This window comes from Syzygium oleosum, unplaced genomic scaffold, assembly GCF_021117445.2.
Source record: "Syzygium oleosum isolate NSW1041296 unplaced genomic scaffold, Sole_v2.1 Sole_v2.11, whole genome shotgun sequence".
NCBI lineage: Eukaryota > Viridiplantae > Streptophyta > Magnoliopsida > Myrtales > Myrtaceae > Syzygium > Syzygium oleosum.
Genome location: NW_026607495.1, coordinates 9,088,043 through 9,110,866, shown reverse-complemented (window position 1 = coordinate 9,110,866; position 22,824 = coordinate 9,088,043). Strand labels below are relative to the sequence as shown.

Below are 22,824 nucleotides of genomic sequence, written 5' to 3'. Positions count from 1 at the left end.
TATATTTTACATTAATGAAATTATAAAAAAAAAAAGGGAAGTTCACCATGTAAGTGAGTTTTTGTGATAAGAGGGATAAAGAATAGATAAGTTGTTATAAGATCAATGATAAAAATGAGACTTTTCAATTTTTTACTATATCAAAGAATGTTTTTTTTTCCTTACTATTTGGTGAGATAACAACGTCCAAGAACAAAATGTGGTACAAGTGTCGATACACATATCGGTCAGAATACACTTGTGTTGCAAAACTCCGAAAATGAGAAATGCTTTATTGTGATAACTAGATCTTAAATAGAAAAAGAAAAAAAAAATAGGAAAAAGAATGAATGTGGCCATCACTTTAAATTGTAATTAAATGATTGAGGGCAGTTGTGTCTTTATAGTGTTAATGGGGTGGATTTAGTTGTTTAAGGGTAGATATAGCACCACCCTAAATTTTTCCGAAAATTCGTTTACATATAAGTCGATCAAAAAGTAAATGCAACATGCTGCATGCATTTAGAATGATGTTTAGATTTAATTGGATGGGCTTTTGCCGTCCCCAAATGTTCCCAATCATTATATTGCCGGGCTAACCCAATCGGATCTACGAATCCCTTAGGCTTGCAGTTTGGCCTATTTAGCAAGTCTAGATAAGCTTATCATGTCTTCGTAATATTAAGATATCATGATTGATTTTGTCCGTCACATAACGAATCTACACCATATATTGTCATCATGAATTGCGCATTAAAGTAAAAACAAATTATCATACGCCATTCTCATCCACCAGCCAATCGGATTAGAACTGCAAACATCAGTGAATCAAGATTAACGAATGTACCGCTACTGACTGTTCAGAAAAATTATGTATAGCATTCGACACCATATATTTCCGAATCTACCGCTACTGACTTGTCAAATGCTATACATAATTTTTCGAAACTAAAATCTTGTTTTCAAATTTTGAAAGGAAAGCCATAAGTAACAGGGTGCAAGTTTCAGCTTCCAACCATTGTGCTATCCCTCCCACTATCAAACAACTAGTCTATCAAAGCCAATAAACAATAACCAAGTCTTCTTTAGATGGTAAACGTACCATGCCAATCGAATGGTTCCTACAATCATCCCGTAATCCCAGAACTCTCACACTCCTGAAGGAAGTCATGAATTTTAATGGAGAAATTTGATTGCAGAACTTCCACATTACAAATGCAGATGACAGACAACTTGTCCAGTTCACATCCAAGCCCCCATCAAGTTCAATGCAACCGCATCCGTTCCAAGATATATAACCAGCAGAAAATAGAAGCACGAGCCATATCTACCTAGTATGGAAAGTCGGCCAACATTTACCACTCGACAACAAAACAAAACTATCCCGACCTCTCGTTGTTTGCTTAATGAAACCGATATCCTCTTAAAAATTTGATCCACATTACTTCACTAACATTTCAGCAAGCAGGCCGGGCAGGACGCATCATACAACTAGGGCAAAGGAAAAACATTGAGCTATAATTGTATCAGAGTCCATGCAAGGAACTGTAAACTCGGAGATCAAACAAAAAACGCTACCCCAAAGACCTTGAGCGTAACGCCCATAATTAAAAGCAATAAGAACTCAACGCTTCTTGGAGACACCAACAGTTTTTCCTCTACGTCCAGTAGTCTTTGTGTGCTGGCCACGAACACGCAGGCCCCAGTAGTGCCTCAAACCACGGTGGTTCCTGCATTATTGCAGTGCTAATGTCAGATACTGAAATCATGATCAACTTCCAGAAAATTCAAGAGAATATGAAGTTGACATCTGGGGAGACAAAAAAGCAAGTTCTGTGACTGGAAAAAACTGAAGCGAAATGCTCATTACTAGCTTTTACAGTTGGCATTAATGGGGTAATCTACTTAAAAGAACGTAATACTAGAAAGACTTGTGATGCAAATGCGAATCTCCTATCCCACATATTCATACAGAAGGAAAAAGGCCATTGGATAATAATTTTTTGTTAAACATAAGACGAAAATTTAAATCAATATTACAGCAGCAAAATAAGTAAATTCTGGTCACCTGATCTTCTTCAACCTCTCCAAATCATCTCTCAACTTCATGTCCAATGCATTTGAGACAACCTGAGAGTACTTTCCATCCTTGTAATCCTTCTTTCTGTTCAAAAACCAGTCTGGAATCTTAAATTGGCGTGGATTGGCAACAATGACCATGAGGTTGTCTAGCTCAGCAGCAGTCAATTCACCAGCCCTGGTAGAGAAAAACATCGTAGCATCAACAACATTGCAATTATCTTGCAACGAATTTAAAAGCCAATCATACAAAAGACATCTCACATTCGTAGAGACAATCAGACGTGCTGCAAACAAAATGAAAAAAGAAATAAGGAACTTCGACGGAAAGGACACGGGGTGCCCACAGATAGATAACAGGAATTTTCCTAACCCATCCCGTGAAACACCTACACAACCCCGAAGTAGAGAATTTAAGTCCCCAGGTCATTCATTGATCCGAACCAAGCAAAAGCACGAAGTAAGAAATGAAGGATTCCACCAATCCAAGTGCCTATCATTGTTAACTAATTAAACCCATGAAAATGCCAGAGGCAATTGTTTCCCTAGAAAATGAAGCTCCTCATAAAACCATGGGAATCGCCATGTCATAACTACAACCAGGCCGAACCTTTGAATGCCGCGGACTCAACAACAGATCAACCAAAACACCAGTTGTCTTATCTGTCACAGACTAAACAAAAGATTAAACTAATCGTTCATGCTCTCTAGCAATTCCATAATTCAGCTCAGCCAAAAAAAAAAAAAAAAAACAAGACCGCTATTCCCAATTCCTACTCAGATTACAAGACAAAATACCCGAAACCCACATGTTCCTCAGATCACCCACACAATTTGCAGATTGCAGATGCCACAAAAATTCTAGCTAATTCGCATCCGACAGCACCAAAGTACCTAGGTAGCTCGACCCATATTGGCAAATAGCTAAAATTTCACAAAATTTTTGTAACTATGGCATTCTCATGTACACCGCACCCATTTCGCTAAAAAGAAAAACAACGAACCCAACGACCGTTCGGGAGCGGAAGGACAAAAGGGGAGAGCCGAGCCGAGCCGAACCTCTTGTTCATGTCGACGTCGGCCTTCTTGCAGACGATGTTGGCGAAGCGGCGGCCGATACCCTTGATGGAGGTGAGGGCGAACATGATCTTCTGCTTCCCATCGACGTTGGTGTTCAGCACACGCAGGATGTGCTGGAACTCCTCGTTCGCCACGAGAGACTGCCCCACCAAATATATCCAAATCAGTCACGCTCGAAGAAGCAACAGATGCTTACCATCGAAACGAGCGGATCGAGTCGAGCAACAGCAGCTTACCATCGTCGTTGCGCTAGCTAGCGAGCGAACGAGAGGAAGAAGAGAGAGCGAGAGCGAAGAGACGGCCGAAGGACTGGAGGTAGGGTTTTTCGCGTGGTATTTATACTGGACTTCGATCGGGCTAGGGTTTCCCTTCGTGCTCTTCGGGGCACTATAGTGGAATTTGTAAATATTGTTAAAAATTATTTCATTTTTTCAAAAAAAATTAATGAAGTGCATTAAAAGGTCTATATATAAAAAACAGAAGACTTTTCTTATTTAAGGCTGTGCTTTTTTCGCAAAAAATAAATGATTTAAAAAATACTTTTCTAAAAACGATCGATTAAAATCATTTAGTCAATGAAAAGTGTATTATCGACAACAATTTATGTTTAAACATTTTCATGGACGATGAAAATATTTTTTCGTTCGTTTATTTTTTTAAGTTATATAATAGATCAAGTTTAGGAAAATGTTTTCCAAATCACTTATTTTTTTCGAAATAAACGGGTCCTAACTATATACATAAGCTACTCGTGAACCCACGCCATATTGGCACGTACATCGAAATGGAAAAAAAAACATAAAGTATAAAGGCATTATTATAGTATTCCAATCTCTCTTTTTGTTTGGAAAAACTAATTATAAGTGGACACTGTTTAATTTTTCGTTTAGAAAAAAAATGCATGGGATATCCTAATGAGAAATTTAACTTGAGAAATCGCAGTACTAAGATTTTTTAACTTTAGAAAGAAAATAATATTCTCATAATTTTCTTTCAATAACTGAAAAAAGAAGTCTCCCAACTTTTAAGGAGGGGATAAGTAGATAAATGAGTCTTGAAGTTTGGACCAATATGTAATATTGTCCTTGAACTTATGAAAATGTTTAATATTATCCTTTTATTAATTCAAATTAATGGGATTTGCTGATTTGGCTTGCAATCCGATAAGTTTGAACTGTGGACAAAAAAAAAAGTTACAAGTGGATTATCCACGTAAGATTATCAACTCAAATTTAGGATATAATAATCCATGTTATCAAATGACATGAATAATCATTTCTCAAAATTGAAAAAAAAATTAAACAATTTAAAAGGATTGTTATATTCTAATTTGAGTGAAACATTCTACGTGGATAATCCACATAGAACGTTCTTTATTTTCCATTGTTCAAACGTACATGATAGGAAGCCAAATCAACAATTTCCGTTAACTCAAATAAAGGACAATGTTGAAACATTTTATATAGTTTAGGAACTAAATCGAACATGTACCAAAAATTCACAAATCACATTAAACAAATTAAAAATTCAGAAACGACGACTACGTTTGATTGGGCTTTTGAGGAAAGTTTTTGGGAAAATACAAAAGTCTTTAGGTTAAAGGGATTTTTTTAAATACAAATAGTTTTTGGTAAAGTGTAATTTAAAATTGCATTGGGAAGCAACTATGGTTTAAATTTTGTTTGGAAAAATCACACTTGTAAGGGGCTTTTACTATCTTTTTTTACTATTAAAAATGAACTCAAACGTTTCACCAGGTCCGAGCATTGTGTTTGGATACTTAGTCAGTCTACACATAGGCGTACGAGCTTGTCACTATAACCCCATTGAAGTGTTAGAAGTTAAGAAGTCTCTCCACATGAGATAACAAATGTCCAAACATAAGTTGATTAGAAGTTCGCTCAAGATGTGTCTCACATGAGATAACACTTGTGTATTTTTCCACTAGCCATTTCGGGAGAAAGGACATCACAAGTGTCATGATTTTCGTACAACGCTCATTTGAGAGCCGTAACTTTTTTTTTAATCATTTGAATGTCATAACTTATGTACACCGCTTACTTGAGTGTCATAATTTTTGTTTAGATCACTTGAGTGTCATATAATTTTTCAATTGATCACTTGAATGCCACAACTTTTTAAAAACATTCACCACCAGTGCCATGCCTGTCAAATTTTCAACACTCAAGTGAATGTTTTTGAAAAGTTATGACACTTAAGTGATCAATTTCAAATTATGGCACTCAAACTAACTTTTTTTAGAAGTTATGACACTCAAGTGTTTGAAAAAAAAGTTATAATTTTCAAATGAGCATTGTATGAAAGTTATGATACGTACTTATCTCGCTATTTTGATGAGAATCAAGAAATTTTGGAAGCGATAACAACTGCACATTTGCACTAAAGTTGATGCATCGATTAGAACTTGTAAGATTTTTCCATATTTCTTTACTTGCTCCTCAAATTAAAACTCTGCATCCGTCAGTGTCATGAAAGATAAACTCAACCGAGGGCAATTGGACACCACTCGACATTTTGTCATGAAGGATGACACTCAAGCTCAACCAAGTCAAAGATTAATACGAGAAATCCAAGGCTCGTCGAGAATGAGATACTTACATGATTTTTCGGGAAAAGTATAAGAAAAGTCATAAATCTATTACATTGGTGTCACTTTAGTCTTAAACATTTTAATGATACCAATTTAATCCTAAACATTTTGATTTAGTGCCAATTCAGTCATTCCGGCTAATTTTGGACGGATATTAACGACGTGGACACCGGTCGTGCCACGTAGGCCGGCCAACGTGGATATTTTTTTAATAATATTGTAATAATTTTCGATTTTTTTTATTTTTTTCCTTTCTTTTTTTCTCTCTTTTTTTTCCCTCATATTTCCGGTGGCCGTCCCGGCCTTGCCAGATTTAGCGAAGGTGGCCTCACCGGCGCTCGCCCTTGCCCTCGCTCAGGCAAGGCCAGTCCTCACCAGCCATGGCCGTGCCGGCCATCGGAAAGATGAGGGAAAAAAGAGAGAAAAAAAAAGAAAGGGAAAAAAAGAAAAAAATAGAAAATTATTAAAATATTATTAAAAATGTCCACATCGGTGCCAATCGGTTTACGTGACACGACCATCATCCACGTTAGTAATATCTGGCTAAAATTAGCCGGAAGGACTAAATTGGCACTAGATCAAAAGGTTTATAACTAAATTGGCACCATTAAAAGTTCATGACTAAATTGGCACAAATGCAATAGATTTAGAACTTTTCTAACACTTTTCCCCATGGTTTCCTCTCTATTTGTAGAGGACTAGAGGTGATGTCTTCAAGATCATCTTTTAATACCCTGTCCATGTGTGTGTATGTACATTCCGTTTCAACAAAAAATGATGAAATATCTTTCGAAGTATTGATGGATCAATAAGTGATCGACAATGTGAGATTTTGTGGGATCACTACCAACTGTTCTAAAAGCTTAGGCTGTTAGATGAAAGCATGATTTAATATTTAAATATTTTAACACTTTCTCTCACGCTTCGTCTGGCCTTTTTGCCGACTACTAAGCATGGAAATATTTAATTAGAGAGGCAAATAGGGGCCTAGAAAGATTTGAACTCAGGACATCCTGCACTTTTGGATTTCTCTCACTCCAAAAGCTAGCTTAAAGGGTGAGGCTTTCCCTCACACTTATAAACCGACCACCAGCTCATTCTACAAACGATTTGAGATAAACCCCAACAATCTCCCCCTCATACATTAGGCCTTGGGTCAGAGCAAAAATAACCCATATCTCCCGTGTGACTGTTGGGTCCAGATTTGTTAGTAACCTGCGCTTTGATACCATGTGAGATTTTATGGGGCACTGCCGACAGTTGATAGTGGTCCCATAAATTCTCACAAATAAAGATTGCGAATGGTCCCTTGTTGATTTCGAACAAGAAAGTAAATAACAAGAAATTTGAAGGTATAAAAACTGAAGACAATCGTGTTTGTTTGTTTTTTTTTTTTTGTTCATCCATGTAAATTGCAGAAAAGCAAAGATAAAGACAAATTTACATAACAACGTTGAAACTATGATGATTGGGGGTTTACAAAAAGTACACCTAGGTATTTATAACCCTCTACCGATGGTTACATACAACAGCTACTAAATTTGAATAAAGAAATGACTTCCTAGTCCTATCGATGGTTACAAGCAGTTGCACAATCTCATATTATCTAGCAACACTTATCCACTAGAAGTTACAAGCATTCTATAGAAGTAGCTACCAGCGATTATATTCTTGTGTCGATTTATCATCGTTGCCTCCAAGTTCCAACATTTAGTAAATTCATCAATAACCGTTGATGGCCTTGTCAACTGGTGAAGACTCTTATCAACATCTGGTGATGTCTGTTACTGATGACTTCCTTGAAGGGTTGTCGATTCCCTTTGAATCATCGATTTTTTTTGCTCATTATTGACCAAAATCTACTCCCATCTAATACTTGTCATTAAAAACCAAAAGTTGTCAACACATACATTCTCAAAGATTTATATTGTTTTCAAATTGGTTTGATCATTCCCAATTATAATGGCCAAAATTTCTGTTGTTACTAAAAAATCTATCTCAAGTCTTCAAGTCTTAAGTTAAAGTATTCATTCTACTCGGAGAATATGCATATCTAATGAAGTAGGTCGTGTCGTTTTAATTATTTTTAGACTAACATTGTTTGATTGCCCGAAACCGTTTTGGAAAATGACTACCTGTTATGGTAGTGCTTGAGCAGAACTTTCATCTCAAAATAGGTCTTGAGGGCTATTTTTTCAAAAAGAAAATGTTAAGGACTATTATATACAGTTTTACAAATAACATATACATGAGACAACGAAAAAAAATGCCCGTCAAATTTGATTTTTCTCCTTATAATTACATCCACCAATATTATTGTTTGGCAAAAATGAAGAAATCATGAAGTTATTGGGAAGTTATTGGGAAGTTTCCAAGAAATCATGCCTGACGTTATGTTTAATGGAGAATATGACGTTCATTTGCGAATATGTTCAACAAGAAATAGTCATGGGATAAATTAAAGGATGTGCATACAAACTGCACTAATGATTGCATCGACGGACAAAAGTCAAATAGCAGAGTCAAGTCTAGTCGTTCTGTCGGGTACTAACTGCTAGAGTAACTAAATAGAGAGATAGAGAGAGGTGTTTGACAATTCAATAGCAAGCTGCAAGAGCAAACTGTGGAGGATGAACCGGGAGAAGATGATCCTGGCAATGGCCTTCTTTGTTCTCGTGCTTGTTTTTGTGGCGTCCCGATTGGCTGATGCTGTAAAACCGCCTCTTCAGAGTCTGGCATGGCCAGGCTGTCCGGATACGTGTGGCAAACTGACAAAAATTCCGTACCCTTTTGAAATCGGACCTGGCTGCTTCTTAGATCCCCTATATGAGATCGATTGCCAACAGAACCGCGGCATCTCTACTCCGGTACTTAAGAATTTTAGCGTGGTGGTGTTAGATATCTGGCTACTGAAAACTTCAAACTCCTCAGGCCTTATTAGGGTCAACCAGCCGATATTGTACTCACATCATAATTGTACAACCAACCAGCAAAATAATACCCCGGTGAATTTAATGGGCAATAATAGAGTTTTCAGGTACTCCCAAAGTAAAAACTATTTTATTGCCGGAGGTTGTGACAACCAAGCCTTGATGGTCCTCGATGATACCCCAGGGGCGGTGTTAGGATGTAAGTCTTCGTGTGAAGGTAGCAAATACCCAACTCTTGGATTTTACCACTGTCATTCCGGCACCGGTTGTTGTATGACTTCGATCACCAAAGATGTTAGCAAATACAGCGTGGAATTCAAGAGTTATGAGGGCGAAGCCATAGCGCAAGGGGATGCAAAATGCAGGTATGCTTTCTTGGTTGAGGCTGCATGGTGGTATCAAGCTCATCTGAGCAGTTTACCGCCCGATGTTCCGGTGTTGCTTGAATGGGCAATCACCCCATATGAGGAAGAGCTGCTGAGCAAACAAAGCAATAGGCGCCATAAGAACAACTCTGGCTCTTGCCAGCCGCTCGGGGGTTACATTCGTAGATGCGAACAAAGCAATAGGCGTGACAATGACAGCTCCATCTCCTGCCAGCCGCTCGAGGGTTCTATTCGTATATTTTGTGCTTGCAATCCAGGCTACGAAGGGAATTATTTTCTTCCCCAGTGATGCCAAGGTGAGCTTAGGACGTCTGCTTTTACTTTGTATCTTAACCTTATTCTTTATCCAAAGCCAAGAAGGACGATATGCAAGCTCGAAACCTAAAAAAAGACTGAATGAAGTTGGAATAATTAAATTGTTCAAATCAGATTATGGATGCTCACAAACTGGAAATACAGGATAATCCAAGAGACAATTTGACTGCTGAATGTTTGGTCATATATTTTAAAACTGTTTGTTCTTTTTGCTTCTTTCCTTAACCCATCCATCATTTAATGTCAATCAGATGTCGACGAGTGCAAAGATCCGAACATCAAATGCCAAGGGAAGTGTGTGAATCGACCGGGGTCATACCACTGCGTAGATCATAAGACCATCATCACAATAGGTATGTCATTGCATGCTCTTTTTCTCCTTGCTCACGTCATGTGACTATCTGTATATAAACCAATTTCGTCTGCACGAAGGTGAAAGATATTACCATCTCTACTCAATTTAACTATGCTTTCATAATCTGTGCATTCAACAATGCTTTTAACTCAATTATATTTTCCAATTCTATGCATTTAACGATTTGATTGAAATCTTCGTTTCTCACCCATACAAAATGCATAGTACTCGAGGGTCTCTCGAATTATTTTGTTAAGTGAATCTTCCTTTCTATTTTCTCTCTTCAAAGCAAGAAGGCACTTGTTCAAATTGGTGGAAGCAAATTCGTTGACGATGAAGGTGAAATTGGTTATGTAATTCTAGGGCGAAGAGAGACTCACAGAATGTTATCTAAAGCAACTGTAGTTATCTTTTTTTATGTGCAGGTATGGGCACTGGTGTCGGAGCCGTAGTATTACTTTTGCTTTCTTGGTGGTCATACAAGTTCATCAAAAGAAGGCGTGCGGCAAAGCTCAAGCAAAAGTTCTTCAAACGTAATGGCGGACTTGTATTGCAACAACGCCTATCTACTGTTGAAGACAATCACACAGCAAAAGGCAAGTTATTCTCCTCAATAGAGTTAGACACGGCTACGGACCATTTTAACGAGAACCGGATACTAGGTCAGGGTGGTCAAGGAACAGTTTACAAGGGAATGTTGACAGATGGAACGATCGTCGCGGTGAAAAATCCAAAGTTGTCGATGCAGGACAAGTCGAACAATTCGTCAATGAGGTCGTTATTCTCTCCGAAATCAATCACAGAAATGTGGTCAAGCTATTGGGATTCTGTCTAGAGAGTGAAGTTCCTCTTTTGGTATATGAATTTGTCTCCAATGGAACTCTTTACCATTATCTTCATAATCCATGTGGAGGATTTCCTGTGACGTGGGAGACGCGGTTAAGAATCGCCAATGAAGTTGCTGGTGCTCTTTTGTATTTGCACTTTGCTGCGTCCATCCCGATTTATCATCGTGATATCAAGTCGTCGAATATACTTTTGGACAAAAAATATCGAGCCAAAGTAGCAGATTTCGGAGCTTCCAGATCAATTACCATCGACCAAACTCACTTGACCACAAAGGTGCAAGGAACCTTTGGATACTTAGACCCAGAATACTTCCAAACAAGTCAATTTACGAACAAGAGCGATGTCTATAGCTTTGGGGTTGTCCTTGTCGAGCTACTAACAGGAGAAAAGCCAATTTCTCAATTGAGGGCGGAAGAGGGCAGAAGTCTGGCCATGTACTTCATCGTTTCGATGGAGGAGAACCGCTTGTTCAATATTCTTGATAAGGAGGTATTCGACCATAGTGAGAAAGAAGAAATTATTGCGGTGTCAAACTTGGCGAAAAGATGCTTAATCCTTCATGGAAGGTACAGGCCCACGATGAAGGAAGTGGCGATGGAATTGGAGCGAGTACAATCCGTCCGAAATCCCATGGCCGTCTGGCAAGATGATGAAGAGATCGACCGCATTAGAACTGGATCCATCCGTCCTTCGGGTGCGGTGTCCACATCGACGCGATCGGAAGCAGATGTGGAGCTGACTTTGTTGGAGGAGGATCAGTCCCTCTTTTACAATTTGTCCAGATGAAGATGCATTTCGTTGTTTGTGTCCCAGTTTTCTATGATGTGAAACATCCCAATCTCTCTATTTGCCCTTTATAAGTGAGTTACGGAATAATGATATACAACACTCGTGCACCCTTGGATGCACTCACTGTATATCTTGCATCATTATAGATTATATTATCTCTTCTTGATTTTTTGTTAGTCTGCTTGTCTTTTCACTGGGGTTTACTATCTATGTGACTCAGGCATATGCCTTTGGCAATGGTTGTCCATTTCCTTTTCCACTCCATTCTCTTGCTGACACTCCTAATGCACAACGCACCACACAAGCCACGGCGTCTCTAGCAAAGCCCGGTTGTTACCCATAGATATTGCAGAAACGTCGCAATTCCGATTCCTTTCCCGTTCGGAATCGGAGAAAACTGTTATCTCAACAAATGGTTCTAGATCAAGTGCGACTTTGAGCGGCCGTTCCAGGCGAGTGTGGGCTCGGATGTCCTGGAGATCACTCTGGGAGCTTATTGCGAAGGACAAGGCATCGTTCGCGTCCCATCTCCGATCATATACGTGAACTGCAGCAGCATGGGAAATACCTGTTAGCTTGGAAGGAAGTCCCTTTGTGTTTTCTCAGACCAAGAACAGCTTCGCCGCAATGGGTGGCACTACAATCGCGTTCTCGGGTGACACGGCGTCGACGGCTACCGGGCGCAAGTCGCCTGTCAGTTCGGCATCTTGTCCGTCCTAGCTAGGGAGATTAGTAAATGTTCGAGGAGAACTGTCAACATAAATTTTAACTCGACTAGCTAGAAACCTCCGCGATGCACTGAGTTACTTTAAAATGTGAACACAAAAATTTATAAAACCAAAAGTTTTTGTCAATTTTAGTTGTCAACGCATACATTCTCAAAGATTTATATAGTTTTCAAATTGGTTTGATCCTTCCCAATTATCTTGGCCAAAACTTCTATTGTTACTAAAAAATCTATCTCGAGTCTTCAGGTCTGAGACTGAAGTATCCGTTCTACTTGGAGAATATGCATATTTAATGAAGTAGGTGATGTCGTTTTAATTATCTTTAGACTAACATTTTTTATTGCTCGAAACCGTTTTGGAAAATGACTACCTGTCATCATAGTGCTTGAGCAGAGCTTTCTCCTCAAAGTTGGTTTCGAGGGGATTGAATGAATTGCGTGACATATTGTCTATTTCCTATTTTTTCAAAAAGAAAATGTTAAGGACCAATATATACACTTTTACATATCACATATACGCGAGACAATGAAAAAAAATGCCAGTCAAATTTGATTTCTCCGATATTTTTGTTTGGCAAAAATGAAGAACAAAAATCTTCTAGGAATATTTAGGACATTTCCTCTGATTTTTTATATCTCTTTTGATTATGCATATCATATTAGATTTCATTTGATTTTCTCTATCTAAGCCTATAAATAGGCTTTTTATGTACTCTTTTTAATATATCGAAATATATACAATTTCTCGCATTTCTCTCTTTCGCAATTCTTATATTTAACTTGGTATCAGAGCCTCTTTTCTTGAGGCAACTTAGTGCACCGGGTGCACTTCGCACCCGATGCACCTCACGCACCCCAGAAATTTCCCTAATCCTTTTTTTTCCGTTTTATCATTCTCAGCGCAGAATAAATCCATCCCCATCATTACTGTTCAATAGTGTTCACTTGGTGCCCACAAGTCTCATATGAGGAAGCACTTAATCGAGTCTGCATAGTGTTTCGATGCTAATCGCACTGATTATGTCACCCGTCGAGCCTTTTTCATGGAGGTGGCTTTCTTTCGATCTAGCCGCACAGGCCGCATCCAGTAACTCTTTTCCAAGGTAGCCGTATAGCTCGCTTGATGTTACGACGCCAGCCATATAGGCCGCATCGCTTAGTTACTGTTTCGCAAGCCAGCCGTTTCGGCCACTTGTTGTTTCCCCTCTGATTCTCGACCTTTCACGCATCATTTCGAGAAGCCAAAATCACCACCAGACTCGCTCAACTTCAGATAAGCCAGATGCGGCCTCACTCACCGCCCCGTCCCAGATTCACCAAGCCCGATGCCATGCAGTGTCGTTGGAAAAATAAGTTTTCGTGGCACTGTTCGACAATGATTCAAACTCAAGGTGACTTACTATGAGTTTGAGGGGGATGTTGAAGATATTTAGAAATCTACTAGGAATATTTCCTTTCATTTTCTATATCTCTTTTGATTATGCATATCAAATTTGATTTCATTTGATTTTCTCTATCTAAGCCTATAAATAGGCTCTCTATGTACTCTTTTCAATATATCAAAATATATACAATTTCTCACATTTCTCTCTTCCGCAATTCTTATATTTAACTCAAATAAAACTTAGTGACCACTACATTGTGATTTATCCATATGTCAATTAACTTTTGATAAGTTAATGTGTTTCGATGAATACAAATATGACCATGCAAGAGTTGTGGCATTCTTAGGATGATACTTACAAGAAACATCTGGGCGGCGATTATTGCGGGGTTCATGAAGTTATTGGAAAGTTTCCAAGATTTAATGCCTGACATTATGTTTAATGGAGAATATGACATACATTTGGGAATATGTTCAGAAAGCACATGCATACAAACTCAACTAATGATTGCATTGACGGACAAAAGTCACATAGCAGAGTCAAGTCAAGTAGTTTTTGTCGGGTGCTAACGCCCAGGGTAACTATATATATATATATATATATATATATATATATATATATATATATATATATATATATATATATATATATATATATATATATATATACAGAGAGAGCGCACCCGAGACTGAGAGGCATCATCAACCAACGACAGAGAGGAAGACGACGGTTGCGGGTGGACAAGTAGTGGCAGCGTCGTGGTATGATGTTCGTGCCCTCCAGCATTGGATTATTCGTTTAATGGAGAAGTGTTTGACAATTCAATAGCTAGCTCCAGGAGCAGACTGTGGAGGATGAACCGGGAGAAGATGATCCTGGCGACGTCCTCCTTTGTTCTTGTGCTTGTTTTTGCAGCAAACAGGTCAGCTGATGCTGCGGAACCACCTCCCTATAGTCTGGCCTGTCCAGGCTGTCTAGATACGTGTGGTAATTTTACAAACATTCCGTATCCTGGTGGAATTGGACCTATCTGCTTCTTGGATCCCCTGTACGAGATCAATTGCCAGCAAACCCACGGCATCTCTGCTCTGGTACTTAAGAATTTCAGCGTAGTGATGTTAGATATCCAGCTGCTGCAAAGTTTAGACTCCCTAGGCCTCATTAAGGTCAGACAGCCAATAACGTATTCACATCTTAATTGTTTGACCAACCAGCAAAACGACGCCCCAGTGGACTTATGAGGACATAACAAAGTTTTCAGGTACTCCCAGGCTGAAAACTATGTTGTTGCCGAATGTAGTGATATCCAAGCCTTGATGGTCATCAGTGATACCCCACAGCAGGTCATAGGATGCAGGTTTTCCTGTGGCAGAAACGGGACTCTTGGATTTTACCAGTGACTTACTGATTTCGATCACCAATGATATTGGCAAATACATAATGGAATTCAAGACTCTTGAGGGTGAAGCCATAGCGCCAGGGATGCAGAATGCAGGTACGCCTTCTTGGTCGAGGCTGCATGGTGGTTACAAGCCGATCTAGATAGTTTACCGCCGGATGTTCCGGTGTTGCTTGAATGGGTGATCACCCTGATATGAGGAAGAGCTGATGAGCAAACAAAGCAATAGGCGCCGTAATAATAACTCCGGCTCCTGCCAAGAGCTCAGTGGCTCTATAAGTTTATGTAAACAAGGCGCGTCTCCTGCCAAACGCTCGGGGGTTCTATTCGTATATCTTGTGCTTGCAATTGAGGCTACAAAGGGAATTATTTTCTTCCCCAGGGATGCCAAGGTGAGCTTAAAACGTCGCTTTTACTTTGCATCTTAACCATATTCTTTGTCCAAAGCCAGGGAGGACGATACGCAAGCTCGAAACCTACGAAAAGCCTGCGAATACAGTTGTAATAATTAAATTGTTCAAATCAGATGATGGATGCTCACAAATTGATAATATAATATAATCCATGAGAGAATTTGACTGCTGAATGTTTGGTCATATATCTTGAAATTGCTTGTTCTGTTTGCTTCTTTCGTTAACCCATCCATCATTTAATTTTAGTCAGATGTCAATGAGTGCAAAGAAGATCCGCAACATCAAATGCCAATGGAAGTGTGTGAATCGACCGGGGTCATATAACTGTGTAGACAAAAAAAATTAACACCGTGATAGGTACGTCACTACCTGCTCTTTTTTCTCCTACGTGCGTAACGTGACTGTCCGTATATACACCAATTTCGTCTGCATGAAGGCGAAAGATATTACCATCTCTGCTCAATTTGACCGTGCTTTCATAATTTGTGCATTCAACAGTGCTTTTAACTCAATTATATTTTCCAATTCTATTCATTTAACAATTTGATCGAAATTTTCGTTTCTCACCCGTACATGATGCATCGCACTCGAGGGTCTTTCGAATTATTTTGTTGAGTGAATCCTCCTTTCCATTTTCTCTCTTCAAACCAAGAAGGCACTTGTTCAAATTGGTGGAAGCGAATTCGTTGACGATGAAGGTGAAATTGGTTATTGAAATCCTAGAATGAAGAAAAACTCTCATAATGTCATCTTTTTTTTAACACGGGTATGGGCACTGGTGTCGGAGCCGTAGTATTACTCTTGCGCTTTTCTTGGTGGTTGTACAAGATCATCGAAAGAGGGCATGCGGCAAAGCTCAAGAAAAAGTTCCTCTAACGTAATGGCGGACTTGTGTTGCAACAACGCCTATCGGCTCTGATGGACAGGAGCGAAAAGTATGCAAGCTAAAAGGATAAATCTATGGCTTAAAGCGGGTTCTCATGAAGACAATCACATCACAAAAGGCAAGTTATTCGCCTCAACAAAGTTCGACACGGCTACGGATCATTTTAACGAGATTCGAATAATGGGTGAGGATGGCCAAGGAACATTTTACAAGGGAATATTGACAGACGGAATGATCATTGCAATTAAGAAATCCAAAGTTATTGATGCGGAACAAGTCGAACAGTTTGTCAATGAGATCCTTATTCTCTTCGAAATCAATCACAGAAATATGGTCAAGCTATTGGGATTCTGTTTGGAGAGTGAAGTTCCTCTTTTGGAATATGAATTTGTCTCCAATGGAACTCTCCACCAATATCTTCATAATGCATGCAGAGGATTTCCCATGTCATGGAGACACAGTTAAGAATGGCCAATGAAGTTGCTGGGCTCTTTCGTATTTGCACTTTGCTGGTTACCCAATACGCCCTAAATAAACAATCACGAAAAAGAAACAGCAATATATCATGCACTTACTCGTGTATAATAGAAGTTATTGTTGCATGGTCTTATATGTGGTGACTCCTATTCTATAACTTATGGAAAGTATTAAATTATGACTCGAGTTTGAGCCGTTTATGGAACGCGACTCGCTTGGATAAATTTCCATAGTTGACTGTGAAGATAACTTTTCTATTGGAGATAATATTGAAGATTGCTCACGAAAGGAAATCCTCTCCAAGTACGTACCGTAGACGTCTTCAGCAAAAAGGGCATACTAAAGGACGAAATAGGGGTACCTTTAATAAATATATTAAAGGTTTATTTTATGGAGCAAAGAAACAACAAAAGGGAAGTTCTGCTCACGTTATGCGAAGTTTTGCTGATTTGTATCAGAAGGACTTTCTTGTCTTTTTGGTTCTGACGAAAAGGGTTTGTTCTGGAGAGGAATAAAAGGGCACGCGTCTTGTTCAATGAAAGTGAGCCGCCGTATAGAGAAGTCCTCTACAGAGCCGTGAGAACAAAAGAAAGCAGAATGCACAAATGTTCTCAAGGCTCGGCCGCACGAAGAGATCCAAATTTGTTCGGGGAGTTTATTTCGTCCAATTAAGTTGTTTATTCGTAAACACTTTGGGTTTGAACTTAAATTTAGGTGTGAAAAACACTCGAGCGTATGAGCGAATTGTAACTCTGATTCTCCGATTATAGTGGATTATTTGTTGTTGGCTCCCCTCGTGGATGTAGGTATCGATATTCGGATAGAATCACGTAAATCTACAGTGTCGTTTCTCGTTTCTTGTTTGTTTCCTACGAGTATTTACGCATTGACTTAATTTGCAAGATCCCGCATCATTTCCTCGTTATATTGCAACAGAAAGCTTCATATTTAAGCCATATATGACATATAAGAAAATTGATATATTCAATGAAAAAACTTGGTTTTGCTAAATATTGTATCGAACATGCCTAATTGAATAAACGGTGTATGCCCGACTTAATGTTAGAAGATCATATCTTAATCGCGCTAAAGCAAGAGTCCGGCGGTAATTTTAAATACATGTTAATGCGAGAGGTACTGGGGTAACTTTATCACATCCGTAATATATTTTAAGAATAGAAATAAATTAGCGGAAATTGTTCGTAGGGATAATAAAAGTCGGAGTCGGGGCAACCCGAAATTCAGTGATTTCGTGAAGAGCAAAATATACTTGGTGACCGGTATATTGCGATTCATCCCATATGTCAAATCGCTGTTAATATGTTAATGTTATTTCGAAGGATACAAATGCAATAGTACAAGAGTTTTGGCATTCTTAGGATGATACTTAGGAAGTTTCATGCCTGGCGTTTTGTTTGATGGAGAATATGACATACATTTGCAACAAAACATATTTAGCAGGAAATAGTCCACCAACGATGGCAACGATGGACAAACGGCAGAGAGCAGAGTCAAAGTCAAGCAGTTCCGTTGAGTGCTAACTGCCAGAGTGAATAAAGACAGAGAGAGAGAGAGAGACAGAACACCCGAGAGGTGTTTGACAATTTAATAGCTAGCTGTAGGAGCAGACTGTGGAGGATGAATCGGGAGAAGATGAACCTGGCGACGGCCTTCTTTGTTCTTGTGCTTGTTTTCACGGCGAACCGGTCAGCTGATGCCGTAGAACCGCCTTCTCGAAGTCTGGCCTGGCCAGGCTGTCCGGACACATGCGGCAATCTAACAAACATTCCGTACCCTTTTGGAATCGGACCCGGCTGCTTCTTGGATCCCCAGTACGAGACCGATTGCCAGCAGACCAGCGGCATCTCTATTCCGGTACTTAAGAATTTGAGCGTGGTGGTGTTAGATATCCGGCTACCGCAAAGTTCATACTCCCCAGGGGTCATTAGGGTCAGCCAGCCGATATCGTATTCCCATCTTAATTGTACGACCAACCAGCAAAACCCAGTGGACTTAACAAGAAGCTTTTTCTGGTACTCTCAGCATGAGAACTTTTTTGTTGCGGGAGGTTGTGACACCAAGGCCTTGATGTCCATCTATCATACCGAAGGGGTGGTCGTAGAATGCAAGTCTTCCTGTGGCGGAAACAGGACTCTTGGGTATGACCACTGCCATACCGGTAACGGTTGTTGTACGATTTCAATCAACAATGATATTAGGAAATACAACGTGACATTCAAGACTCTCAAGGATGAAGCCATAGCACAAGGAGATGCAGAATGTAGGTACGCATTCTTGGTTGAGAGTGGATGGTGGCATCGAGCTAAATTGAACAGTTTACCACCGGACGTTCCGGTGATGCTCAAATGGGCGATTAGCCCATATGAGGAATACCTGCTGAGCAAACAAAGCAATAGGCGCGGCAATGACATTTCCGGCTCCTGCCAGCAGTACTTGATGCAAAAGTTGGATCTTCGAGTATGTTCTTGCAATCAAGGCTACAGAGGGAATTATTTTCTTCCCCGTGGATGCCAAGGTGAGCTTAGAATGTTCGCTTTTACTTTGTATCTTAGCCTTATTCTTTATCCAAAGCCAGGTAGGACGATATGCAATGCTCGAAACCTATGAAAAGCCTATGAATACAGTTGCAATAATTAAATTGTGCAAATCAGATGATGGATGCTCACAAACCAGTAATACAGGAGAATCCAAGAGAGAATTTGACGGCTGAATGTTCAGTCATATATCTTGAAACTGCCTGTTCTTTTTCTTTCTTTCCTTAACCCATCCATTTTAATATTGATCAGATATCGATGAGTGCAAAGAAGAACCAAACATCAACTGCCGAGGGAAGTGTGTGAATCGACCGGGGTCATACTACTGCGAAGACAATAAGACCATCACCATTATAGGTACGTCACTGCCTGCTCTTTTTTCTCCTGCTCACAGAATGTGACTCTGTATACGCCAATTTCATATGCATGAATGCATATATTACCATCTCTGCTCAACTTAACTGTGCTTTCATAATCTGTGCGTTCAACACTGCTTTTAACTCAATTATATTTTCCAATTCTATGCATTTAACAATTTGATTGTACCATCGTTTCTCACCCATAAAAGACGCACAGTATTCAAGAGTCTTTCGAATTATTTTGTTGAGTGAATCCTCCTTTCTATTTTCTTTCTAAAGCAAGAAGACACTTGTCAAAATTGGTGGAAGCTAATTTGTCGACGATGAAGGTGAAATTGCTTATGTAAATCCCAGAGTCAAGAGAAACTCTCTGAATACTGTCTGTTAGGTTCCTAAAGCAATTGCAGTTGACTTTTTTTTACACAGGTACGGGCACCAGTGTCGGAGCCATAGTATTACTTCTTCTTTCTTGTTGGTTGTACAAGTTCATCAAAATAAGGCGCGCTGCAAAGCTCAAGCGAAAGTTCTTCAAACGTAATGGTGGATTTGTGTTGCAACAGCGCCTATCTTCTGTTGAAGACAATCACACAGCAAAAGGCAAGTTATTCACCTCAGCGGAGTTAGACACGGCTACCGACCATTTTAACGAGAACCGGATACTGGGTCAGGGTGGTCAAGGAACAGTTTACAAGGGAATGTTGACAGATGGAACGATCATCGCAGTGAAGAAATCCAAAGTTGTCGATGCAGGACGAGTCGAACAGTTCATTAATGAAGTCGTTATTCTCTCCGAAATCAATCACAGAAATGTGGTCAGGCTGTTGGGATTTTGTCTGGAGAGTGAAGTTCCTCTTCTCGTATATGAATTTGTCCCCAATGGAACTCTTTACCATTATCTTCATAATCCATGCGGAAGATTTCCCGTGTCATGGGACATGCGATTAAGAATCGCCAATGAAGTTGCTGGGGCTCTTTCATATTTGCACTTTGCTGCGGCCATCCCAATTTATCATCGTGATATCAAGTCGTCGAACATACTTTTGGACGAAAAATATCGAGCCAAAGTGGCTGATTTCGGAGCTTCCAGATCAATTACCATCGACCAAACGCACTTGACCACAAAAGTGCAAGGAACCGTCGGATACTTAGACCCGGAATACTTCCAAACAAGTCAATTTACAGATAAGAGCGATGTCTATAGCTTCGGGGTTGTCCTTGTTGAGCTACTAACGGGAGAAAAGCCAGTTTCTCAATTGAGGGCGGAAGAGGGCAGAAGTCTAGCCATGTACTTCATCATTTCGACGGAGGAGAACCGCTTGTTCGATGTTCTTGATAAGGAGGTATTAGACCATGATGAGAAAGAAGAAATTATTGCGGTGTCTAACTTGGCAAAAAATTGCTTAAACCTGCAGGGAAGGTACAGGCCCACAATGAAGGAAGTGGCGATGGAATTGGAGCGAGTACGATCCCTCCGAAATCCCGTGGTTGTCTGGCAAAATGACGAAGAGATCGACAGCATCAGAGCTGGATCTATCCGTCCTTCGGGTGCGGTCTCCGTATTGACGCGGTCGAAAGCAGATGTGGAGCTAACTTTGGTGGAGGACGATATGTCGCTCTTTTACGATTTGCCGAGATGAAGATGCATTTCGTTGTTTGTGTCCCAGTTTTCTATGATGCGAAACATCACAATATCTCTATTTGCTCTTTATAAGTGAGTTACAGAATAATGATATACTGCACTCGTGCACCCTTTGATACACTCACTGTATATCTTGCATCATTGGAGATTCTATTATCTCTTCTTGATTTCTTGTTAGTCTGCTCTAGCTTTTCAATGGGCTTTACTATCAATGTGACTCAGGCATATGCCTTTGGCAATGGTTGTCCATTTCCTTTTTCCACTCCGTTCTCTTGCTGACACTCCTAATGCACAACGCACCACACAAACCACGGCGGGTCTAGCAAAGCCCCGTTGCCGGGCGCAAGCCGGTTCGCGACGAAGGTTAAGTCGGTTCGGCATCTTGTCCCTCCTAGCTAGGGAGATCACTAAATGTTCGAGGAGAACTCTCAACATAAATTGTGATTCGACTAACCAGAAACTAGTCTAGAAGCGATGCACTGAGCTACTTTGAAATTTGAACACATAATTTATAAAATGGGATTAATAAAACGATAATAATTTACACTTGTGACTTTAGCAGTGATCTAAATAATTTAGCGTAAATCATAAAAATTCTCAATGGTTTCCAAAAATTTGGAACATATCTTATTTAATTTTTATGCGGGAAAATATTTTTCTTTAACTTTGATGATTTCTATATATTGCTAATTGTTTTTTTTATATGTTCTTCGTATTTTTATACATTCTTTTTGTTTGCGCAAAAAAAAAAGAGGATCTCGGAGACGAAGGATGAGAAACCAAACTACTTGGGGTGCGCATGATAACCATTCTGTTCCGGAATGAGTTCCTGAACCAGAAATAGATTTTTCTATTTCTGGTTCCTGGATGAGTTTCTGAGAAAAAAAACCCGTTTGATAACGACCAAAAATTTCTATTTCTAGAACAGAAACCCGTTTGATAACAGCACAAAATTTCTATTTCCTGAAACAAAAACCAGTTTGATAAACAACAGAAAATTCTATTTCCAAGAACAGAAATCCATTTTTTTAGAAATGGAATAAAAATAATTAAAAAATCCGAAAAATTCATAAAAATCTCAAAAAAAATCAGAAAATCCCAAAAAATTGAAAAATTCCATAAAAAATCATCAAAATGTCAAGAAAATAAAAAAAAATTCAGATTTAGGGAAAATAGGAAATTTATTGAATTTTTTCAAAAAAAATCAAGAAATCAAAAATTTCAAAACTTCACAGAATTGCTTAGAATACTTGTAGCCACCCACTTTGAGTAAAATTTAAATTTTTTGAGGTGCCCAAAAAAATAACAAAAAATTTCAAAATATCACAAAATGGCTTAGAATACCTGTGGCCACCCACTTTTTGAGTAAATTTTAATTTTTTTGAGAAACCCAAAAAAAATTTAAAAAAATTAAAATTTTCAAAACTTCACAGAATGGCTTAGAATACCTGTGGCCACCCACTTTGAGTGAAATTTTAATTTTTGGAGGTGAAAAAAAAGCAAAAAATCAAAAATTTCAAAACTTCACAGAATGACTTAGCATACATGTGGCCATCCACTTTGAGTGAAATTTAAATTTTTTTAAGTGAAAAAAAACATAAAAAATCAAAA

The 22,824-nt window shown here is 39.1% G+C and overlaps 4 protein-coding genes and 1 pseudogene across 4 annotated transcripts; 4 read left to right on the top strand and 1 right to left on the bottom strand.

Annotated features, from left to right (window-relative positions):
- Positions 1–1,397: 1,397 nt before the first annotated feature.
- LOC115680562 (40S ribosomal protein S18) lies at positions 1,398–3,434 on the bottom strand. The gene is made up of 4 exons (XM_030604382.2): positions 3,375–3,434; positions 3,118–3,278; positions 2,048–2,236; positions 1,398–1,709 (listed from the first exon to the last, which is right to left on the bottom strand). Exons 1-4 carry the CDS (start codon positions 3,375–3,377, stop codon positions 1,604–1,606), a joined length of 459 nt encoding a protein of 152 aa, XP_030460242.1. The 5' UTR covers positions 3,378–3,434; the 3' UTR covers positions 1,398–1,603.
- A 4,972-nt stretch (positions 3,435–8,406) lies between these two features.
- On the top strand, positions 8,407–11,370 carry LOC115680509 (wall-associated receptor kinase-like 1; annotated as a pseudogene).
- Positions 11,371–14,339: 2,969 nt separating this feature from the next.
- Positions 14,340–14,885, top strand: LOC115680508 (wall-associated receptor kinase-like 1). Its single transcript, XM_030604324.2, has 2 exons — positions 14,340–14,651; positions 14,757–14,885. Exons 1-2 carry the CDS (start codon positions 14,340–14,342, stop codon positions 14,883–14,885), a joined length of 441 nt encoding a protein of 146 aa, XP_030460184.2.
- A 40-nt stretch (positions 14,886–14,925) lies between these two features.
- LOC115680507 (wall-associated receptor kinase-like 8) lies at positions 14,926–16,648 on the top strand. The gene is made up of 2 exons (XM_030604323.1): positions 14,926–14,980; positions 16,224–16,648. Exons 1-2 carry the CDS (start codon positions 14,926–14,928, stop codon positions 16,646–16,648), a joined length of 480 nt encoding a protein of 159 aa, XP_030460183.1.
- A 1,650-nt stretch (positions 16,649–18,298) lies between these two features.
- Positions 18,299–21,318, top strand: LOC115680506 (wall-associated receptor kinase-like 1). The gene is made up of 3 exons (XM_030604321.2): positions 18,299–19,196; positions 19,468–19,572; positions 20,001–21,318. Exons 1-3 carry the CDS (start codon positions 18,299–18,301, stop codon positions 21,209–21,211), a joined length of 2,214 nt encoding a protein of 737 aa, XP_030460181.2. The 3' UTR covers positions 21,212–21,318.
- Positions 21,319–22,824: the final 1,506 nt, after the last annotated feature.